The sequence below is a fragment of the Gossypium hirsutum genome, chromosome D11 (genome assembly GCF_007990345.1).
Source record: "Gossypium hirsutum isolate 1008001.06 chromosome D11, Gossypium_hirsutum_v2.1, whole genome shotgun sequence".
NCBI classification, from domain to species: Eukaryota; Viridiplantae; Streptophyta; class Magnoliopsida; order Malvales; family Malvaceae; genus Gossypium; species Gossypium hirsutum.
In genome coordinates this window covers 53,293,490-53,314,847 of record NC_053447.1, presented here as the reverse complement: position 1 = coordinate 53,314,847, position 21,358 = coordinate 53,293,490, and the positions used below count along the sequence as shown (strand labels likewise).

Below are 21,358 nucleotides of genomic sequence, written 5' to 3'. Positions count from 1 at the left end.
GATATTTATTAACAGATATTTTAGGCTCAAGAGGTTATCAGAAGAATTTACAGAGTTTCACTACAGTCTAACTATTTCAAAATAGTTCTAATAATTTCAGAGTGTTTTTTTTAAACTAAGAATTTAACTAAGTCAAAAGTACTTACAGGATCGACGTTAGAGACTAGGTATTCCACAGAATTATTTTTCAAACTAAAGCAGAAATGAATTTTATTCGGAAAACAATTTTCACAAAAATTTTGAACCCAAAATTTCATAGCCCAAGTTTTTTAACCTGAATATGATACCACTAAATGTAACACCCCAAACCTGGCCTAGACGTTATGGTCAAATCTAAAGAAGTTACGTAAATTGAATGAAGACTCATCTCATTGGTATATAAAAAAATAACGTCATTAGTTCTTTGTATATAAACAAAATCCAGTTTACTAGAGAAAAATATATATTTCTTTGTTTTTAAGAAAACATTACTTTTACGTTTACGAATATTATAACCGTTTGAATTTGTAGCATAAACCTTAATTCAACTCGGTTTAGAAAAACATGTTTTGATGAAAAAAAACCAAAGTTTTGCAGATAATTTTAAAACAAGTTAAAATCCATAAAATAGTTAAAAAGATGGGAAAAATAAAAATTAAGTCCAAACCAAAAATGTCCCAAAGTATCCAAAATAGTCCAGAATTAACAAAACACAATAACCCAAAATTTAAATAAATAGAATGAAACCAAATAAATTTAACCGAGCTCTGTCGCACCAATCCACCTAAGTCTGAGAATTACCTGAAAGTGACAAACAAATAGAGAATGAGTTTTCCAAACTTAGTGTGTAACTTAAAACAAAACAAAATATGAATTTTAAATTCAAACATATCTCATGTCAAAGTAGATACATGACACATATCATATACAAAACTAGTATCAAATGCAAATTTACAATCCTACCCTTGTGTACTACACACCATCTTCGACCATCCCTACACACCATATAGGGTATTAAATACTCATCTGGCCCTACACACCATTTAGTGTCGATATGACACTTTTCAAAATATATTTGGAACTTAGCTGCTAAATCCATAAGCAATTATTGCCATGTACAGAAAATAGATGTGGTGGTGCCACCAGATACCACAATGCAGATTTATAGATGTTCAAATTATACATAACATACTTACTCACATAGCTTATACAAATCATATATGTATATTTATATATATACCTAATTACACATACATGCCAAACATACACATATAAATCATGCTTATATCAGTTTTGTGCTAACAAATAATTAGAGAAATCATGTTTTGTCGCTTGTTTAACATCATATGGGCCCTATGGAAGGCCTATGTTCAATCTAAACATTGTTTACATCCCTAGGGAATAATCTAAAATTTTAGGCCCACCTGCCCATGTGACCCACACGACCTAAATGGCCAACCTATGTGGCCCACACGGCCTTACACACGCCTATGTGGCTCACACAGCCCAAATAGCCCAAACCGTATGTTTCACACGGTCTAGCACACAGCCTGTCACATGGTCGTGTGTAACACACGACCGTGTGGCGTCGACTGAGTTTATTTTCAGCTTATGTCGTTCACTATTTTTCGTGTTTCTCGTTACACATATGGGTATTTCCCAATCTAGTTCCCAAAAAACAAATAATCCCACACCTAAAGCAATAGTTAATACAACACATATCAGTAACGGTTCACAAATTTGACCGAAAGTTTCTCACAAATGAACTAATTAAAACCCTCCAAAAACACATTCGAAACTCTTACCACTAAACAGACATCAATCACACAAAGTTTAGGACGTTGGAGGATCACAAATCGTCTCACGAACTTCCCCTAAAATGAATCAAATTAATTAAGTAACCCAAAATATGAATCATTACACCACAATCTTGAAATTTCAGCAAACCAAATGTCCAATGAACAATTGTAACCAAGGAATTGAGTAAAAACAATAAAACCTTACCTCTGTGAATTGAACCCGACTAAACGAAGACAAAAGAACCAAAACCAATTGAAAGTGATGGCAACAGGAGAAAGAACAGAAAACAAAAGAACAAAAAAAACATTGGAAGGGAAAACAAATAAAAGAAAAAGAACTAATGAAACATGAGAGATAGGGAAAGAAAATGAATAAAATAAAATAAAAATACTTGAAACAGGGGGAAACGTGGGATATTTTGGAAAAAGAAATTTAATTAATCAATTAACAACCAATTTATCTTCAAAAGAAATCAAATCTTATCCCACTAACTAATCAGATTTTTTTCCTAGAGTTTAAATTTAATTTGAATTCATCCACAAGCTTGCTTGAAGAAAAATAAAATATTCCTTACGCACACAGAAACTCGAACACGAGACCTTAAGCAGATATATCAAACATTTAACTAGACCAAATCATATGACAACAACCAACAATCCAAAACTTAGATTCTTGGAGCGTTACACATGAGCTCATATATTATTTGGTTATCATCCAAAAATGCAACTGACCTCTAACTTTAGCTGGTGTTAGTTCAATATGTTGTCAAAATAATTAGTATTGATAACAATTATTAAAATACATATTCTAATTCTTCAATAAAATCATATAAAATTCTATCAAACTATTTTGCATCATCATTGACTCGGGATGGTCTAACCGATCATACCAACACAATGAACTTCTTTTCACTATCTCATATGTTAATCATATACGTGTAATGTATTCCTTCGGAGAATATTTATCATGCAAAAACACAAGTATCTCATGTCATTTCTATCCATGGTTTTAATGTAAAACACATAAAGATTACTTTCAACATATATCTTCTTGATCTAAAAAATAATATTATGTTTTAAAAAAATTTGCATCATAAGGAGGTACAAAATTAACTCTTCATATAAAAGTAAATGTATTTTTTACATAAAGAATAAATATAAATAAAACATATGTTAAACATTGTAAAGAAGTTTATGTCACTAATCAATCACTTCAGTATGCAGTTAGATAAACTGTTTTATATACCATAACACAATAAAATACAAAACATTATAAGATCACAATAATATATTAAAGCTATAACTATAGAGGTTTAAAATTAAAATTTTCTAAAATCCTCCGTCTCGTATAGCATGCATAATTTCAACTTCAAATTTATCATGCATTATGGAGCATCTTTTTTGTTATTATAAGACTTTGCAAAATTTAATGTTTAAGACTTTGCAAATTTTTAAGTTTTAGACATGCAGACATGTACACAATGCATTCATATTTATTATAATATATATTAGCACCATCCTTTTTTATTAGCCTTATATTTTTTTATAACTAGTAGAATTATAATGTCAATATAAACTATGATAATTGATAATTTTATTATCATTCATTTTATCTAGTATCCACATATAAGTAATATTATGGCATTTACTTCTAAAAATATCTAAACCAATGAGAGGTCCAAAATGTCATTATTTCAACAAAAGAAATATATATTTTTTATAAAAGTATATGCAATATTCATTTCAGAGAATATGTCGAAATTTTCAAATATCCAAATTGAGTTCAGTGATTATAGAATTTATTATATTTATCGCAAACATTTACTTTAAGGAATGTATAAGAAATAATTCAGAAAATAATGTAAATTTACATCATATTCTTTACCAATGAGATCATAAGATATTATCCACTCCAAAGAGTTATTAATTAGTATATACCATTAATAATTTTTTTTAGGAATAAACATTTAACAACATTTTGGACTATCCATCTTCCACTTATCTACTTGCCAATATCAACAATAAGTTCCATTCACTTCTAAGAATGAATAAACAATATAATTTGTTAACAAATCAAATAATGTCATCATTGTTTGCAAATTTACTTCAATATCATTGTGATAAATCAAATATGTCTATACATTGTTCCCTTTTCTTTTTAATCAAACCTTGGCAAAATATTAAACCGATTTGCATCTGTCAAATGATCTATGGGTATCATATAAATATTTTCATTAAAATTATTATAATCACTATAGTTATATTGATTATTATACCCATACTAACCCATCAAAGACCATGCTTACAACCACAATTATAACTATGTCATTTTTAAGATTGATTATGCAATGCTATATTCACCTTAGGGAATGAAGCAGATCTAATGATAATTTTTTTCATTATCATAATTTTCTTTCAAAAACTAATCCATAATTTTAAAGAATCTTTTATGTGTTTTCTTACAAAAATTCATGATTAATATAATTATACAGTTCTCAAGCATGTATAGCTTTGAAGCCCAAACTAATCATTGCATATAATACACATTTACAATAGACAAGAAGAACAATCATAAAATTTAATCAAAATTAAAACTAAACTAGTAAATTCTATAAAACAAATAACAAATATATATATCCACATAGAAAGCACAACAAATAAACTTGAGAAGGGATTTATAAATCCATAAAGATGCAAATAGAGAATTATATAAATTGAACTTCTACATAGAAATCGAATAAATTTTCTTTTAAAAATGATTAGACTTACTTAAGTAATTGTGGGTGAGAAGTAGAGACTACGAGCATTTTTTATAGTGAAGAGAAAGTAATCAGCCCCAAGCATATCTTGAGCAACCACTCACGATTTTTTTAACCAAATAATTAAATTTCAATAATTGGAGCCCAACAAAATTCTTGACGTAAACTAAGGACCTGTCACTCTTGAATAGAATCGTGCCGATAACGTGTTATAAAATAATAATAATGCAAAGAACACAAGAATAATATATGAGAATAAGAGAGATTTTTATTGCATTTCTCTTCTTTTGTATCTTCATTACAAGTAGTATATTCTTATATATATATATAGCTATATATATATATAGGGAGATTAGACTCCTTATTTTCTAATACATAAATAGGAAAGAAGTTACAAAAAGATGAAATGTGAAGAGTTAAGGAACATGAAAGATGAAAGGTTGAGAAAGATAAAGGTTGAATATCCACTTAATAGCATTCATAACAAGAAAAAAAAGGAATATTTATCTATTTAAATGGGGCTATTTTACCAAAATAACCTAAAAGAATAAAATATTTACAACAATTACCCAAGTGCAAAAACATTCACCTAAATGACTTGAAATGAAGATTGTTGAGGGGTTTTAAACACCCCATGTCCCCAATCTCCAAAAAATCACTTGATGATTGAAAAAGTGCTTAAAAAAATAATTTTTTGGTGTAGGCCATGTGTATTTTTTCCCACTCGTATTACACTAGTATACATATTATAACAATATCTAAAATAATTTGGGTTTTGACTTTGTGGTGACCGACACCACTTTTTGATTAAAAAATGGTTTTGGTTTAGTGGTGGTAGGCACAATTTTTTTTATTTTTAAAGAAAAGTTTTTTATTTTGACTTTACGCGGACGGACCGACACCACTTTTTTATTTAAAAAATATATTTTTGTTACTTTAGCATTTACTCCGCTTCACCTCCTTCCCTACTCCAAAACAGGGGTTATGCTAACCTAATCTTAAGAAAAAGTAACAAGTTTTATATGACAAATTGGATCTCCTCCAAGCTCAAAGTCGACAAAACTCTCCTTCAACAGGCAAGTTTTTCCTTCCATTTCATAGTTCTTTTTCTTAATTTCATTTTTAGTGTTCATTTTGAAAAAAAAAATTTATTTAGTTTTATTTCATTGCTCTCCCCCCCCCCATTTCATTTTTAATCAAAAAAATATAGGTTTGATTTAGAGTAGTTGTAACTCGTAACTTGCATTATGTGATGATCAGTTCAGATCTATCAGCAAGCGGCGAAGTCGCTTGGGAAGAGTGAAAAGCAATTATTCGATGAGATTATATTGGACACTCCAACGAAACTCAATGGGGGTGTATCTTTAAAGGATCAGATAAAAAGGAAACCACAATATAATAATGATTATCAAGGCAAATTGTTCAATGATCCCATTTCTAATATGCTTAGTAATAAAAATGATAGTAAGAGTTACAATTCAATTAATACTACGAATGGGGAAAGGGAAATTTCAAGAACAAAAGCTTCATCATCAGGTGATTTTTTGGGGATTGAGGACTTCAGTATCGACCATGAGGTGTCTAAAATCCCTTAACATTTAGGTTAATGTTTTTGTACTTGGGTTATTGCTGTAAATATTTTATTCTTTTGGATTATTTTAGTAAAATAGCCTTTAAATGGGCATAATTGGCTGACATCTCAAGCCACTGTAGACTTTTGAATATTACTGCCGTAAATATATGTTTTGAAAGTGGATAACTACTGCTATGAAGTTTTCCCTAATTATTTCACTGTTACCCCCTAATTTCTCTCTCATCTCTGTCTCCGTCTCCATCTCCGTCTCCCTTAAAGGCAAAAGCAGGTTTTTTTAAAAAAATTTAATTTTTAATTTTTAATTTTTAATTTTTAATTTTCTTTCCTTTTGCAAGTTTAGGTCTTAGGTTGCTACATGCGTTGAGTTTTCAAGTTTTGAATATTTGGTTTGAGTTACTTGATGGAGAAGTTAACTGATTTAGAACTCATTGAGCTGAACAAAGCCAATCTACGACGAACTATGGACGAGATTCAAGAACGCGCATCTTCCATTCTTTTACTTAATATTCAATGGAAAGATATGGAGAAAGTTTTGGATTCCGCTCAGAGTTCTATCGAAGAACGACTCAAGGAAGTGATTTCGAAAGAAGAAGAAATGGAGGAACGTGCTAAGAAACTTGAAAAGGAGATTCAAAGAAGGGAGAGTTCGGTTAAAGAGCAGTTTGAAACGCTTAAGGTTAAAGAGGAGGAATTGGGGAGGCAATTTAGGGATTTGGAGTTGGGAAAGAAGTATTGCGAAGAAAGGTTAAGAGAAGTCGAGTTAGAGCAGAAGGAACTTGAAGAGAAACAGGGGGAGTTTGTGTTAAAGGAGAAGGCTTTTGACAAGTGTTGTAGGGATTTTGAGTTAGAGAAGAAGGATCTTGAACGCAGTCGTAAAGATCTCCAATTTAGTGTAGAACAATGTGAGCAGCAATGTAAAGAGTTTAAGTTGATGGAGAAAGTGGTAAATGATAAGTTGGGAGAAATTGGGTTAAACGAGAATGATTTGGAGAATCGCTTGAGTGATTTTGTGTTGAGAGAACAACAATTTGGGTTGAAAGAGAAGAGTTTTGAGAAGCGGTGTATGGAGTTTGAGTTGGAAGAAAAGGCTTTGGAAGAACGTCGCAGAGATCTTGAAGTTAGTGTAAAACAATGTGAGCGGCAATGTGAAGAGTTTAAGTTGATGGAGAAATCAGTAAAAGATAAGTTGGAGGAAGTTGGGGTGAAAGAGAAATATTTGGAGAAGTGCTTGAGCGAGTATGAGTTGAAAGAAGAACAATTTGAGTTGAAAGATGTGAAGGCTTAATCAAGGATTCAAGCAATTACAGTTTTCAAGGAAACTTTTAGTATTTCTGATTCATTGAGTACATGGAGGATGAATTACAAGGTTGAGACAGAAAGGAAGGATTAAGAAGGGAATAGAAAACTCAGTACAGCTGAGGGAAGAAGAGAGGTAGCAGCTATTGCTAAAAAGTGATATCTTGCCTCACCTGGTAATACCTACCCTTATTTATACAACAATACCCAATGCCATTCATCCGAATGGTACCTAAATTGTGGCTAGCCCACCAAGTATCCACGAAGGACCACAGGTGTCCTTTTCTCCCGTTGGGGCCTGTTACTTCCTAACGGTTTGCCAGGTGGATCTTCATTGCTGCTTGTGCTTGGTATAGGGGCAGGGTTAAGGTCCATTACATTACTCCCTTCTGCAAGATGAACCTTGTCCACAAGGTTCAAAGGATTTGGGTCGATGAGGGGTAGAGGAATACTTTGGCTCTCGGGGTTGCCGATGCATTTCTTCAGAACTGAAACATGAAAGACTGGGTGTATGCGAGAAGATGGCGGTAAATCAAGCTTATAAGCCACGGTGCCAATGCGTTTTAGGACTTTAAAAGGACCAAAGTAACGTTGGCTGAGTTTCTAATTTCTGTGCAGGCGAAGGGAAAGCTGTCGATAGGGCTGAAGTTTAACGAAAAGCCAATCGCCAACAGCATAAGAGATGTCTCGACGATGTTTATCAGCTTGGTTTTTTTGACGATTCTGGGCTGTAAGTAGATTGTGTTTAAGCTGTCGGAGTATAATGTCACGATTGGACAGGTCATGGTCGAGGGCTGAAAGTTTAGCCGTGCCTGGAATATATCGAATAATTGTTGGTGGGTCGCGGCCATATAAAGCTTTAAATGGGGACATTCCGGCTGAGGTATGATGCGAAGTGTTGTACCAATATTCAGCCCATGGCAGAAATTTAACCCAAGAGTTAGGAATGTCAGCAACAAAGCACCTGAGATACATTTCCAAAACTTTGTTGACAGCCTCAGTTTGTCCATCTGTCTCTGGATGATAAGCAGAGCTCAATGCTCGTGTAGTGCCCTGTAATTTAGTGAGTTCATCCCAAAAGACACTCAGGAATAAAGGATCCCGATCACTAATTATTTTTGTGGGAATTCCATGTAATTTAACCACCCCATTCAAAAACACCTCAGCTAATTTTGTACTAGTAAAGGTACTGGGCAAAGGCAAAAGTGAGCATATTTGGATAATCGATCCACAACGACAAATATGATCGTTTTACCAAAAGATGGGGGAAGACCGGTGATGAAATCCATAGTGAGTTCCTCGAAAACTTGTGTTGGCAAAGGTAAGGATTGAAGTAAACCGGCGGGGGCCAATTGAGAGGCTTTCATTGTTTGACAAACAACACATTCGTGAACAGATTGTTGTACATCTTTGCGCATGGAGGGCCAGTAAAAATTTGCTGCTAGTCGATAGAGGGTGCGTGATATTCCAGCATGTCCACCGACGACTGAGCAGTGGAATTCTTCGAGTAGAGCTTTACGCAAGGTGGCGTCCGTGGGCACTACCAATCTATTTTTAAAGAGTAATAATCCGTCATGCACCGAATAGTCTTGAAATTCAGAGTTACAAGCAGCCAGCTGAGCGTGGATGTGTAATAGATCGGGGTGAGAGCTATTTAATTTCTGAAATTCTGCAAGTCGAGTAAATTCTTGAACTGACAAGGTAAGAAGACAGCCTGTCGGGTAGCGAGATAAGGTGTCAGCCACTGTATTTAACTTCCCTGGTCTGTATAATACTTCGAAGTCGAACCCAATCAATTTATAAAGCCAATGTTGCTGTTCTGGTGTTTGTATTGTTTGTGCGGTGAGATTTTTCAAGGCTTTTTGGTCCGTGATGATGGAAAATCGTCTCCCCAACAAGTATTGTCTCCATTTGCCCACTGCTTGGGTAATAGCAAACATCTCGCGATGGTATGCTGGTGCGCCTTGCATTCGGGTGGATAACTTTTGGCTATAGTAGGCAATGGGTTTTCCTCGTTGAACCAATACGGCGCCGATTCCCGTTCCGGATGCATCGGTTTCGATTGTAAATGGGGCTGAAAAGTCTGGAAGGGCCAAGAGAGGTGCACTGCTTAAGGCTTCTTTCAACTGGATGAATGCCGATTGTGCCGCGGGTGTCCAATTAAAATTGTCGATTTTGAGAAGGTCAGAAAGTGGTGCTCGATCTTTACAAAGCCTTTAATAAAACGTCTGTAGTATCCCGCCAGGCCTAAGACTACATTCGAGCCATGAAGAGGTAAGACATAAAAATCAGCAATAATATCAGTACCCTGTATATGTAAGTTCATATTTTTTACTCGCCCTTCACTGTGGATACTCTCCCCATTGCCAACTAATACTGGAAAAGACGTCGATGGATCAATATCAAGGCCTAAAAACTGAGCAACACGGCTTTGAATAAAATTATGTGTGCTTCCCCCATCCAAAAGTATCTGAACCGAATGTCCTTGTATCGTACCCATGAATCGCAAGGTTGCTGGAGAAAGGCAACCAGACATAGCATTGTAAGAAATCATTGTAGTGGCTGTCGAATCTGTGAGGGTGGAATTAATTTTTGGGGTTTCAATAGGTGTGTCGGTGGAGTTTGGACGATCGGTTGGAGGCTCAAGGGGTTGTGGTGATTGTTTGTCGTCGTCACTAGGGTAGGTGTCATCTAAGAGGAATAATTGGGGTTTATTGCATTTATGCCCCCTCACATATTTTTCATCACAATAGAAGCACAAATTTAATTCTCTCTTACGCTGTGCCTCGGCCTGTGTTAATCGACGGGCAGCTGGAGGAATTGGCGATTTAGATTGGTCTGGAGTATGCTTAAGTGGGATTGATGGGTTTGGTAGCAGCCCAGGAGTGAAAGACTTGGGGTAAGGGATTTGTTTTAATAAGAGTTTTCGGGTTTCGGATAGTTTAGCCTCTTGTAGGCGGGCCAAACTAATGGCATGGTTGAGTGTAGTGGGTCGAAAAGATAAAACCTCATTTTTTATGTCGGCTCGTAGTCCAGATATAAAACAATCCACAAAAAAGGAAGGGGGCAAATCGGTCGTTAGATTGGAAAGAGATTCAAATCGGCTTTGGTACTCCTCGACTGTGGTTGTTTGTTGAAGTTTTGACAGCAAACCTTGGGGTTCTTCGAGAGTTGTAAATTTGAAATGGTCAAGCATTGCACGCGTGAAATGGTCCCAACACGAGAGCTGCTTGTTAGTTTTCATCCATCTATACCATCGCCTAGCTTTGCCTTCAAAATGAAAAGCTGCCATTGTTATCCGAACAGTATCATCTGTATCGTAAAAATCAAAGAATTCGTTGGCATTGAAAATCCACGATTCGGGGTCGGAACCGTCAAATTTCGAGAGCTCAACACGGGCTGGTTTGGGTTTAAATGGGAAATCGTCGCGGTTATAATCGTCATCATTGACTGGGCGCCGGCGATTACCCATAGCGGAAGATTCGGTGGTAAACCATCGGGTTTTGCGTGGCGCTCAGGGAAGGGTTGTTTTTCAGTAAGGATTTGATTTAGGTTTTGTAGCTGTCGGTTGATATCTTCCATGGTGTTTTGTTGGGTAGTAACGATGGATTGAAGAGAGCTCAAGGCGGTGGATTGGTTGTTGAGGACTGTGGCTTGGGCGGAAAGGTCGTGTTGCAAGGAGGTTACGGTTGTGTCAAGGCGAGCCAAACGGGTGTTGTCTGCCATAGGGATGAGGAGTAAGCTCAATGAAAGCACCAAAATGTGAAGGCTTAATCAAGGATTCAAGCAATTACAGTTTTAAAGGAAACTTTTAGTATTTCTGATTCATTGAGTACATGGAGAATGAATTACAAGGTTGAGACAGAAAGGAAGGATTAAGAAGGGAATAGAAAACTCAGTACAGCTGAGGGAAGAAGAGAGGTAGCAGCTATTGCTAAAAAGTGATATCTTGCCTCACCTGGTAATACCTACCCTTATTTATACAACAATACCCAATGTCATTCATCCGAATGGTACCTAAATTGTGGCTAGCCCACCAAGTATCCACGAAGGACCACAGGTGTCCTTTTCTCCCGTTGGGGTCTGTTACTTCCTAACGGTTTGCCAGGTGGATCTTCATTGCTGCTTGTGCTTGGCATAGGGGCAGGGTTAAGGTCCATTACAAAAGAGAAGAGTTTTGTGAAGCGTTATATGGAGTTTGAGAGGGAAGAGAAGGCTTTCAAAGAACGTTGTAGAGATCTTGAAGTTAATGTAAAACTGTATGAGCAGAAATATAAGAGGCTTGAAGTGACAGAGAAATGGGTGCAAAAACAGTTGGAAGAAATTAAAAGGAAAGAGGAGGAATTTGAACTGAGAGAGAGGGATCTTGGGCAGCGATGTAGGGTTGTTGAGATTTCAGAGAATTGTCTTCAGAATGGTATTAAAGATCTAAAATTAAAGTCTGAGCAATGTGAGGAGAGATTCAGAGAGCTGAAGTTAATGGAAGAATTAGTAACAACCCGGTTTGAGGATCTTGAGGAGAAAGAAGAGAAATTTAGATGGAAATTGGATCATTTTGAGCAGCGTTCTACAGATTATACAATGAAGGAGACATATCTTGAAAAGGGTCGCCAAGATCTGGATGCAAAACAGAAACATAATGAAGAGTGTTTGAGAGAAATCAATTTGAGAGAGAAGAGAATAGAAGAATCATCTGAGGAACTGGCGAGAAAATATAAATTACAATTCGAAGATCTTGAATGTAAGGTTAAGCAATATGATCAGAGGTTTATGGAGCTGGAGCTTAAGGAGAAATTGGTTAATGATCAGTTTGAACAGATTGAGGCCAAAGAGGAACAACTTGGGTTGAAAGAGAGGCATTTTGAGCAGTGTTCTAAAGATTTTGAGTTAAAAGAAAAATTTCACTATAAAGAGTTTGAGTTGAAAGAAAAATGCCTTGAGGTACTTTATCGGGAGCTCAAAGCAAAAGAGAAGCATTATGATGAATGTTTGAGAAAAGTCGAACTGAGAAAGAAGGAGATTGAAGAATTATCTACAGAACATAGGAGAAAGTATGAGCAACAGTCCAGCGATCTTGAGTTCATTGTTAAAAAGTGTGAGCAGCAGTTCAAAGATCTTCATTCAAAGGAGAAGAAACTTGCAGAATGGTCTAAAGAACTTGAAAGGAAGAGTCTTGCTTCTGCCATGCATCCTCAAGTGAAAAACGAAGCTGCAGGTAGTTTGTCGATTAAATGTTCAATGGATCATTCTTCATCAGCACATCTTCGGTTTTGCATACATATGGATGGAAAGGATTTGCAAATGTTCCTAAATGGGCGCTGGAAAGAGCACGGTTCAATAGGTACTGAAGTTGCTATGGCTCTTCAACTTTCAGGAGACCCTGCAAAGCTTGTCTTGGATGCAATGGAAGGGTTTTACCCTCCACATTTGAGTAAGGGAGATAGAGAGTTTGAAGGGGATGTTGCCAGAAGAAGTTGCATTCTCTTGTTAGAGCAATTGATGAAACTTTCACCTGAAATTAAGCCTAATGTTAAAAAAGAAGCTATGAAGCTTGCCTTTGATTGGATAACAAAAATGAGAGTTGAACCTGGCCATGAATTGGAGGTTTTGGGTTTTCTGCGGCTTTTAGCCTCTTTCCAATTGGCAGATGCTTTTGATGCTGATGAGCTTGTCAACTTTCTGGTGTTTGCTGCTCAACATATTCATGCTCCTGAATTATTCAAGGTTCTTGGTTTGGGAGATAAGATCAAGGGTAAGTTTATAAAACTGTTTTACCTTCTCTGATTTACATGCATATCTAATAATATAACTTTTCTTTTATAGATAACATGCAATTGCTCTATCTCCTTTCGCGTATTAACAACTTTTATCATGATGGTCCATTATTGATTTTGTTCTTGTAATCAAAACAAGAGAACCAGAGATATGCATAAATGAGTTGATTTTGCAAGATAAAATGAAAAATACTGATCACTCTTTTGTTTCATTCTCGATAAATCTATGGCCTTGCTTCTAAAATGAAATGTAGTTTGGAGTTATATAGTTTTTTTTTTATACGGGAAGGTCTGATAGGAGTTATAACTTGGATGGCTTATTTGACAGGTTTCATAAGGAAGCTTGTTGAAAAGAAGCAGCATATGGAGGCAATTAGATTTATTTATGCTTTTGAACAGGTTAATGAGTTCCCACCGGTACCTATGTTGAAAGATTTCATCAATCATTCTAAGATTGAAGCTAAAAGAATTTTTAGGAATGGGAATAAAACACCTGAAGCACGGGTTTGTGTTGGAACACTGGCAGCAGCAAATCAAACAAATGAAAACACCAAGAGCATAAGCTCACGAACAGCAAGCAGAAACAGAACAGAAAACTCAAAAGCAAAAATGTGAAATGAATGGAATGCTACATCTTTTCATTTCATTTGAAAATATAAGAGTTACAAAATTAGAATGTCAGTTACCTAAACTTGTAACTGCTCCCACCTGTTTTGGCAAGTTGCCAACTAAAGTAATACAAAAGAAAGCTGAACAATTTTTAGCTATTACATCCATCAATTCAAATCTTAACAACTCTAAAAGTCTAGTTATATTTAGCTTGGATGGTATTACAAAATGAACAAAAGTAAACAAAATAATTAAGCTGCTTCTGGTCCTGCTTGAATGCTGGTCTGCTGCAGCTGCTGGTCTGCATCATGGCCTTCTGTTGCATTGCAGTCCATGCTCAACACTCCTCCTTGGACTGTAGGCAACAAACACCAACCAAATCTCTAAGAATTTCAAACCTCATAGCACCAAGAGGCTTTGTTAAAATGTCAGCCAATTGATCTTGTGAACTACAATATGCAAGATTCACATCCTTTGATTGTACTGCCTCTCGAACAAAATAAAATTTGAGCTTAAAATGCTTTGTTTTGCCATGAAAAACAGCATTCTTGGAGATAGCTATTGCTGATTGATTATCAACCATAATCTCAGTAGGCTCAAATTGTTCCTCATTTAAATCACACAACAATTTTCTAAGCCAAATAGCTTGGCTTACTGCTCCAGCTGCTGCTATGTACTCTGCCTCAGCAGTTGATTGAGCAACTGTTTGCTGCTTTTTAGAGCTCCAACAGAAAGCTCCTGAACCAAGAGAAAAGAGGTAGCCTGAGGTACTCCTCATATCATCAATCGAACCTCCCCAGTCACTGTCTGAGTAACCAGATAACTTCAGCTGACCTCCTGTCTTGAACATCACTCCAAACTTCAAGGATCCTTTCACATACCTGAGGATTCTCTTTGCAGCCTTTAAATGTGATGTGTTGCAGCTATGCATAAAACGAGATAGCAAACTGACCGAATGCATAAGATCAGGTCTAGTTGCTGTCAAGTATAGCAAACATCCAATTAGACTTCTATACTCTCTTTCATCCACCTTTTCTTCATCTCCATAGCTGCTCAACTTCTGTCCCATGACTAGAGGTGTACTCACTGGCTTGCAGTTTTCCATATGGAACTTAGTGAGAATTTTCAAGGCAAATGCATGCTGGCTGATAAAAATGCCTTGATCAGACTGGTCTACTTCCATACCAAGGAAGTAAGTCATGATTCCCAAGTCTGTCATGTCAAACATGTTTTGCATATTCTTCTTGAACTCCTGAATCAAATCGACCCTGCTTCCAGTCACTAATAGATCATCCACATATATGGAGACAATCAGCAAAGTTTCATCTTTAGACTTCTTTATAAACAAAGTTGGCTCACTCAAACTTTTCTCGAAATTGAGCCTAAACAGGTAAGCATCTATCCTGTCATACCAGGCTCGAGGAGCCTGTTTTAGTCCATAGAGTGCCTTTTTTAGCTTGTAAACCTTGTCCTCCTTTCCTTGGACTTTAAATCCATCAGGCTGTTCAACATAAATTTCCTCTTTAAGAAAGCCATTCAGGAAAGCTGACTTGACATCAAGCTGATGGACCTTCCACTGTTTCTGTGCAGCGAAAGCAAATAGAAGCTTTATGGTATCCAGCCTTGCCACTGGAGCAAATGTCTCCTCAAAATCAATGCCAAACTGTTGATTGTACCCTTTCACCACAAGCCTTGCCTTGTGCTTGTTCAGAGAGCCATCTGCATTGAATTTGGTCCTGAAAACCCACTTGACACCTATGACCTTCTTCTGATCAGGTCTGTCTACCAGATCCCAAGTATCATTCTTATGGATCATGTCGATTTCAGCCTCCATAGCCTTCTTCCAGCTCTTGCTTCTAGCAGCTTCTTCATAGCTTGAAGGCTCAACAATGGCCACATTGCATCTTTGGTAGATGTCAGCAATAGACCTGGTCCCTCTCACAGGAGCATCGTCTACATTGGCATTACTGACTTCATTTTCTGCCAACTCCAAATTGCTGCCAATCTGCTCTTCTTCAAACTGACTTGTGTTAGAGCCATCTAGACTCCAAAACCTTCCTTCATCGAATTTGACATCCCTGCTTACCAAAATCTTCTTGGTTGAAGGATCAAATATTCTGTAGCCCTTCTTGCAGCTACTGTAACCAACAAATATACCTGGAACTGACCTCTTCTCGAGCTTGGTTCTTCTTTCTACAGGGACAAGTACAAAACACTTGCAGCCAAACACTTTTAAATGGGAAACAGTTGGTTTAAGATCATACCATACTTCAAAAGGAGTTTTATCATTCACAGCATGTGTTGGCAGCCTATTGAGCAGGTATACTGAGGTGTTGACACCTTCAGCCCAAAAAATGCTTGGAAGCTTGCTTTGAAACAACATGCACCTGGTCATGTTCATCACTGTTCTGTTCTTCCTCTCACACACTCCATTTTGCTGAGGAGTGTACACTGTGGTTAGCTGATGATGAATCCCAGCCTGCTCACATAGCTTCTGAAATCTTTCAGACAAGTATTCAGAACCATTGTCTGTCCTCAAGGCCTTAATCCTGCAGCCTGTTTGATTTTCTGCCAATGCCTTGAACTTTCTAAAAACTTCAAACACTTCTGACTTCTGTTTCATGAAATAAACCCAGCAAAATCTGGTCAGATCATCAATAAACAGTATAAAATACTTACTGCCATTCAGTGAAGGAGTCTTCATTGGTCCACAGACATCTGAGTGCACCAACTCAAGTCTTTTTCGAGCCCTCCATGCTTGGTTAGCTGAAAAGGGCAACCTGGCTTGTTTGCCAAGCTGACACACCTCACAAACGCCTTCACTTGCACTAACCTTCACCATGTCTTCTGTCATGTTCATTTTGTGCAGCAAATCAAGTGATTTGAGGCTAACATGGCCAAACCTCTTGTGCCAAAGATCAGTATTGTCAACTGAGCTTGTATATGCACTTTTCTCAAGCTGACTCACTTCCAGCATAAAACATTTGTCTCCCATAGGTGCTGAGACAATCTCCCTACCATGAGCATCACTTATAACACAAGAATCATTCTTGAAAACTAGTGAAAAGCCTTTCTTGACTAGCTGGCCTACACTGAGTAAATTTTGGTCTATTTCTGGCACATAGAGCACATCAGAAATGATTTTGTTACCTGAACCAGTGTGAATGACCACATCACCTCTACCTTTTGCTTCAATCAAGTTCCCATTGCCTATCCTGACCTTCGAGACATAGCTCCTGTCAAGGTTCTTGAAAAGGCTCTCATCTGCAGCCATGTGGTGTGAGCAGCCACTATCCACAAGCCAACTGCTCATGCTTTTAGCTGCATAACATGAAGCTGTAAATACATGCTCCTCCTGAGCTTGGACATCCTCGGCAGACTTGGCTTGTACTGGTTGTGCTTGTGCCTTCTCATGACTTCTACAGATTTTCTCATGATGACCATACTTCATACAGCTTTTGCACTGTATATCTGGTCTGGTCCAGCAAAATTTTTCCAGGTGATTGGTCTTCTTGCAGTGAATGCATGGTGGAAACCTCCTTCTACCGGCATCTTTCTTTGATCTTTCCTTCTTTTCAAACCAAGGCTTCTTAGCTTTCTGGCTTGAGCTGGAGCCTTCTCTGACCTTTGCTTGAAAAGCACCTTCAAGATTCTCCTCCTGCCTACTTGCTCTTCTCTGTTCAAGTGCATAGAGTGAGTTAACCAACTCAGACAAAGAAATGGTTGTGAGATCTCTCGAGTCCTCCAATGAGGAGATTTTTGACTCAAACCTTTCAGGTAAGGTGGTAATAACCTTCTCAACAACCCTACTATCACTGAAATCTTCTCCAAGGAGTCTAATATTGTTGACAGTAGCCATAATCCTATCAGAATATTGCTTGATAGTTTCTGACTCCTTCATCTTCAAATTTTCAAACTCCCTTCTAAGGTTGATGACTTGTTGCTGCCTGGTCTTGTCTGATCCCATAAATTCCTCTTTTATCCTGTCCCATGCCTGCTTGGGAGAGTCACAGGCCATGATACGAGTGAAAATAACATCTGATATTCCATTCTGCAAACAGGCCATAGCCTTGTGTTTCTTGGCTCGTTCCTCACCATGTTGCCTGATCTGAGCAATGGTAGGATTTGCTCTTAATGGTGCTGGCTCGACATCACTCTCAACTGCACTCCAGAGGTCAAGTGCTTGAAGATATGTCTTCATTTTGACAACCCAAATGTGGTAGTTGTCTCCAGCAAAAACTGGTGGTGGAGGAGGAGCAAAACTCATGCTGCCAAGACTGACTTTGAAAACACAAAAAAACAGACTTTGAAAAAAAAAACTAAAACATAAACAACAGAGGTCCTCAAAGATAGGAGGCTCTGATTACCATTTGTTGGAACACTGGCAGCAGCAAATCAAACAAATGAAAACACCAAGAGCATAAGCTCACGAACAGCAAGCAGAAACAGAACAGAAAACTCAAAAGCAAAAATGTGAAATGAATGGAATGCTACATCTTTTCATTTCATTTGAAAATATAAGAGTTACAAAATTAGAATGTCAGTTACCTAAACTTGTAACTGCTCCCACCTGTTTTGGCAAGTTGCCAACTAAAGTAATACAAAAGAAAGCTGAACAATTTTTAGCTATTACATCCATCAATTCAAATCTTAACAACTCTAAAAGTCTAGTTATATTTAGCTTGGATGGTATTACAAAATGAACAAAAGTAAACAAAATAATTAAGCTGCTTCTGGTCCTGCTTGAATGCTGGTCTGCTGCAGCTGCTGGTCTGCATCATGGCCTTCTGTTGCATTGCAGTCCATGCTCAACAGTTTGTTTACCTTCCTCTCTTTCTATTTAAATGCCTACTATGTCACTTGACATTAAGCCATGTAAGCTATGTAAATTAACAGAATGAGGCAGACATCAAAAGGTTGGCTGATCTGAGGGCTGTTGTCAAATGCATTGAAGATCATAAGCTTGAAGAGGAGTACCGACCTTATAACCTTAAGAACCTTAAGGATTTAATCATCTCTCTTGAAAAAGAAAATAAAAGCAGCAGTCTTACCTCCCCAAAAGCTAACCCTGTCCTTCGCACTGCTCGTGAGAGTGACACCCCATCACAGCAGCATGGTGGTATTAAGCGGCCACGAGAGTTCATGGAAACACAAATTGTTGGAGATGCCCCTCTCGGTGCCACAGCCACTAAAATGGATTCTAAGCATCTAAAAGGTTTAAAACAAGGTAAGCATTCTTTATAATGGTTGCTGCACACTCCATTTCTTTGTAAGGTTCCTACCTAGTTATTGTCATTCTTTATAATGCAAGTATTTTTGTTTACTGCACATAGTGGTTGTTGTTAATACTGAAAAATTACAATTTGTTCACTATATTATGACATTTGTAGGCTATTGTTCATTAAGCCCTTGATTTCATCCATTTCTCATCTTGACTGAGGAATAGATATTAGTCCCAAGTTTACTGATAATCGTTAACATAGTGGTTTCAACTATAAAGAGCATATTTTGACTTCCAGACATTTATTCCAGTCGACTACGTTAGTCATTGATGATTGTTTCTAATACTAACAGTTCGTTCTAGTTGCATCTTTCCTGTTCTAAATCTTGTCAGTTGCTTTTGAGTGGAGGAAGGTGTGCTTTCTTTTGAATGGGCTTCATCGATAGTTACCTTGAACAGTGTTATGACAAATTATGTTGCCATCAGTTTTCGTATGCCTTTTCTGTATGCTTATAGATGAATCTCCCTTACCGATTAAGGTCTCTTATTTTCGGTTTTCATAACCATTACTTCCTTTAGACGTCTAATGCATGTGTAGTAACTCCATTGAATTGAATGCTCTGTAAATTAAGTCATAACTATACAAAAGTTAATTAGTGCTGATAAATGGTGCAATTTAGTAGAATCGAGGCAACCTTCAGTAAGGTGTTCATTCCTAAGTTTAGTAGAAAAAGTTTGATTCTTGTTAGTTGATGGAAGTTTTCTATTATACATTACAGACGAAAAGGTGCCACCTTGTCCCCTTGGAGAGCAGATGGAGGAACCAAATTGTAGACCATTGCAACAGCAAGATAGTGAGAAAAAACACAATGCGACCACCGGTGCCCCTGCTGTTCCTTCCCTAGTTCTCCCAGCCGCTTCCTCAACAGCTCCTGCTACTATTTCTGCACCCAAACAACAGGAGAATGAACTTAAGTGTCCTGGAACAGCTTTATCTCAAACGCATTCAAACCCTAACCCTTATCCTGTTACAGAATATTATTCTTGGGAAGCTCTTGCAAGGCATGGTGATGAAGTTGGTAGTTAGCTTAGTGAATGCAGTAGACCAAGCTGACCAATGCCTTTTAGTGGCTCTAATTAACGACCCTTGGCTCAATTTGTCTATATAGTGAACTAACCGAAACAAAAGATACTTGAATGTTGTTGCTTTTCAATTTAATATATGGTACTATATTGTAGATACTAAAATTGTAGTTATTTCCCTTGTAAAAGTTGAAATTTCTGTAGTTTGTTATATTTAATATGACCCTCACAGTTATTACTCTAATTCTTCACCTTATACATTTATTCTAGAATTACATCCATCAATGTGCACTCTCATCTAATAATAAAATGATGGTTAAGGTGTTCATTGCCCTAGATATGGTAAGGTTCAAGTTGCACTAATAGTAATATTATATAGGGTTTTGTTCTTCTCTTGTTATTCACCATTTTTTTTTAAATGATTGGAACATTTCCTTAATTTAAACATTTAGCATGTTTTAATGTATTTTAAACATTCAAGAGGTGATTTCATAAACTTAATTTCATTTTTCAAATTCAACCCTAAAAAAGTGAGTTTTCAAAATTCTTCATAAATATTTATATATTTTTTTATAAATATAATGATATCTATATTGAATACTTCTTATACCGTTTATTTTTAATATAATTATTTTTTAATTTGTAAAATTTCAATAACCTAATTTTTATTAAATCAATTATTTATCCAAACAAGTAATTACAAAGGGTAGCATTTTGAATTGATGAATTTTAAAGTGCTAGCATTTTAAGAATCACAAAAAAAATTTAAAGTTCTTCATCCAGACGCATTCTAAAGTATTTCTAACATATTCAACCTAATATAATTTTACTTTAGGTAATTAATGCAAATTAAATAGTATTCAAAATAATAACTAAGTAACATATTGATCAAGTGATAAATTAAGATACTTATAATTCTATTCAGGTAACAACTAACAACTCTATTTTATACTGTTGCTTACGTTAACATATTTTAAACTAATAATTGCAAATTATAATTATACTTATACAACTTTTTTTTCTCTTATTTTATGCTTAGAATTATATTCAAGTAATAATCTTATTTTAAAATTAGCATAAGTATAATTTAAATTCTAATTATTTTTTAATATGTAAATTTCATAACTTTTTTAAATTATAATTATTTTTAATTATCGTAACTTTTATTTTATTTCAACTTTTTAAACTAATTAATAATTCTACACTAAATATTATAATAACTTTGAAATGTGAATTTAATATTA

General features: G+C 36.2%; 1 protein-coding gene across 1 annotated transcript; it reads left to right on the top strand.

Moving 5' to 3' along the window:
• Positions 1 to 6,531: 6,531 nt before the first annotated feature.
• LOC107953452 (uncharacterized) lies at positions 6,532 to 20,332 on the top strand. The gene is made up of 10 exons (XM_041104319.1): positions 6,532 to 7,404; positions 11,598 to 13,179; positions 13,530 to 13,705; positions 15,522 to 15,586; positions 16,970 to 17,089; positions 17,189 to 17,309; positions 17,503 to 17,587; positions 18,575 to 18,624; positions 18,707 to 19,037; positions 19,811 to 20,332. Exons 1-10 carry the CDS (start codon positions 6,532 to 6,534, stop codon positions 20,116 to 20,118), a joined length of 3,711 nt encoding a protein of 1,236 aa, XP_040960253.1. The 3' UTR covers positions 20,119 to 20,332.
• Positions 20,333 to 21,358: the final 1,026 nt, after the last annotated feature.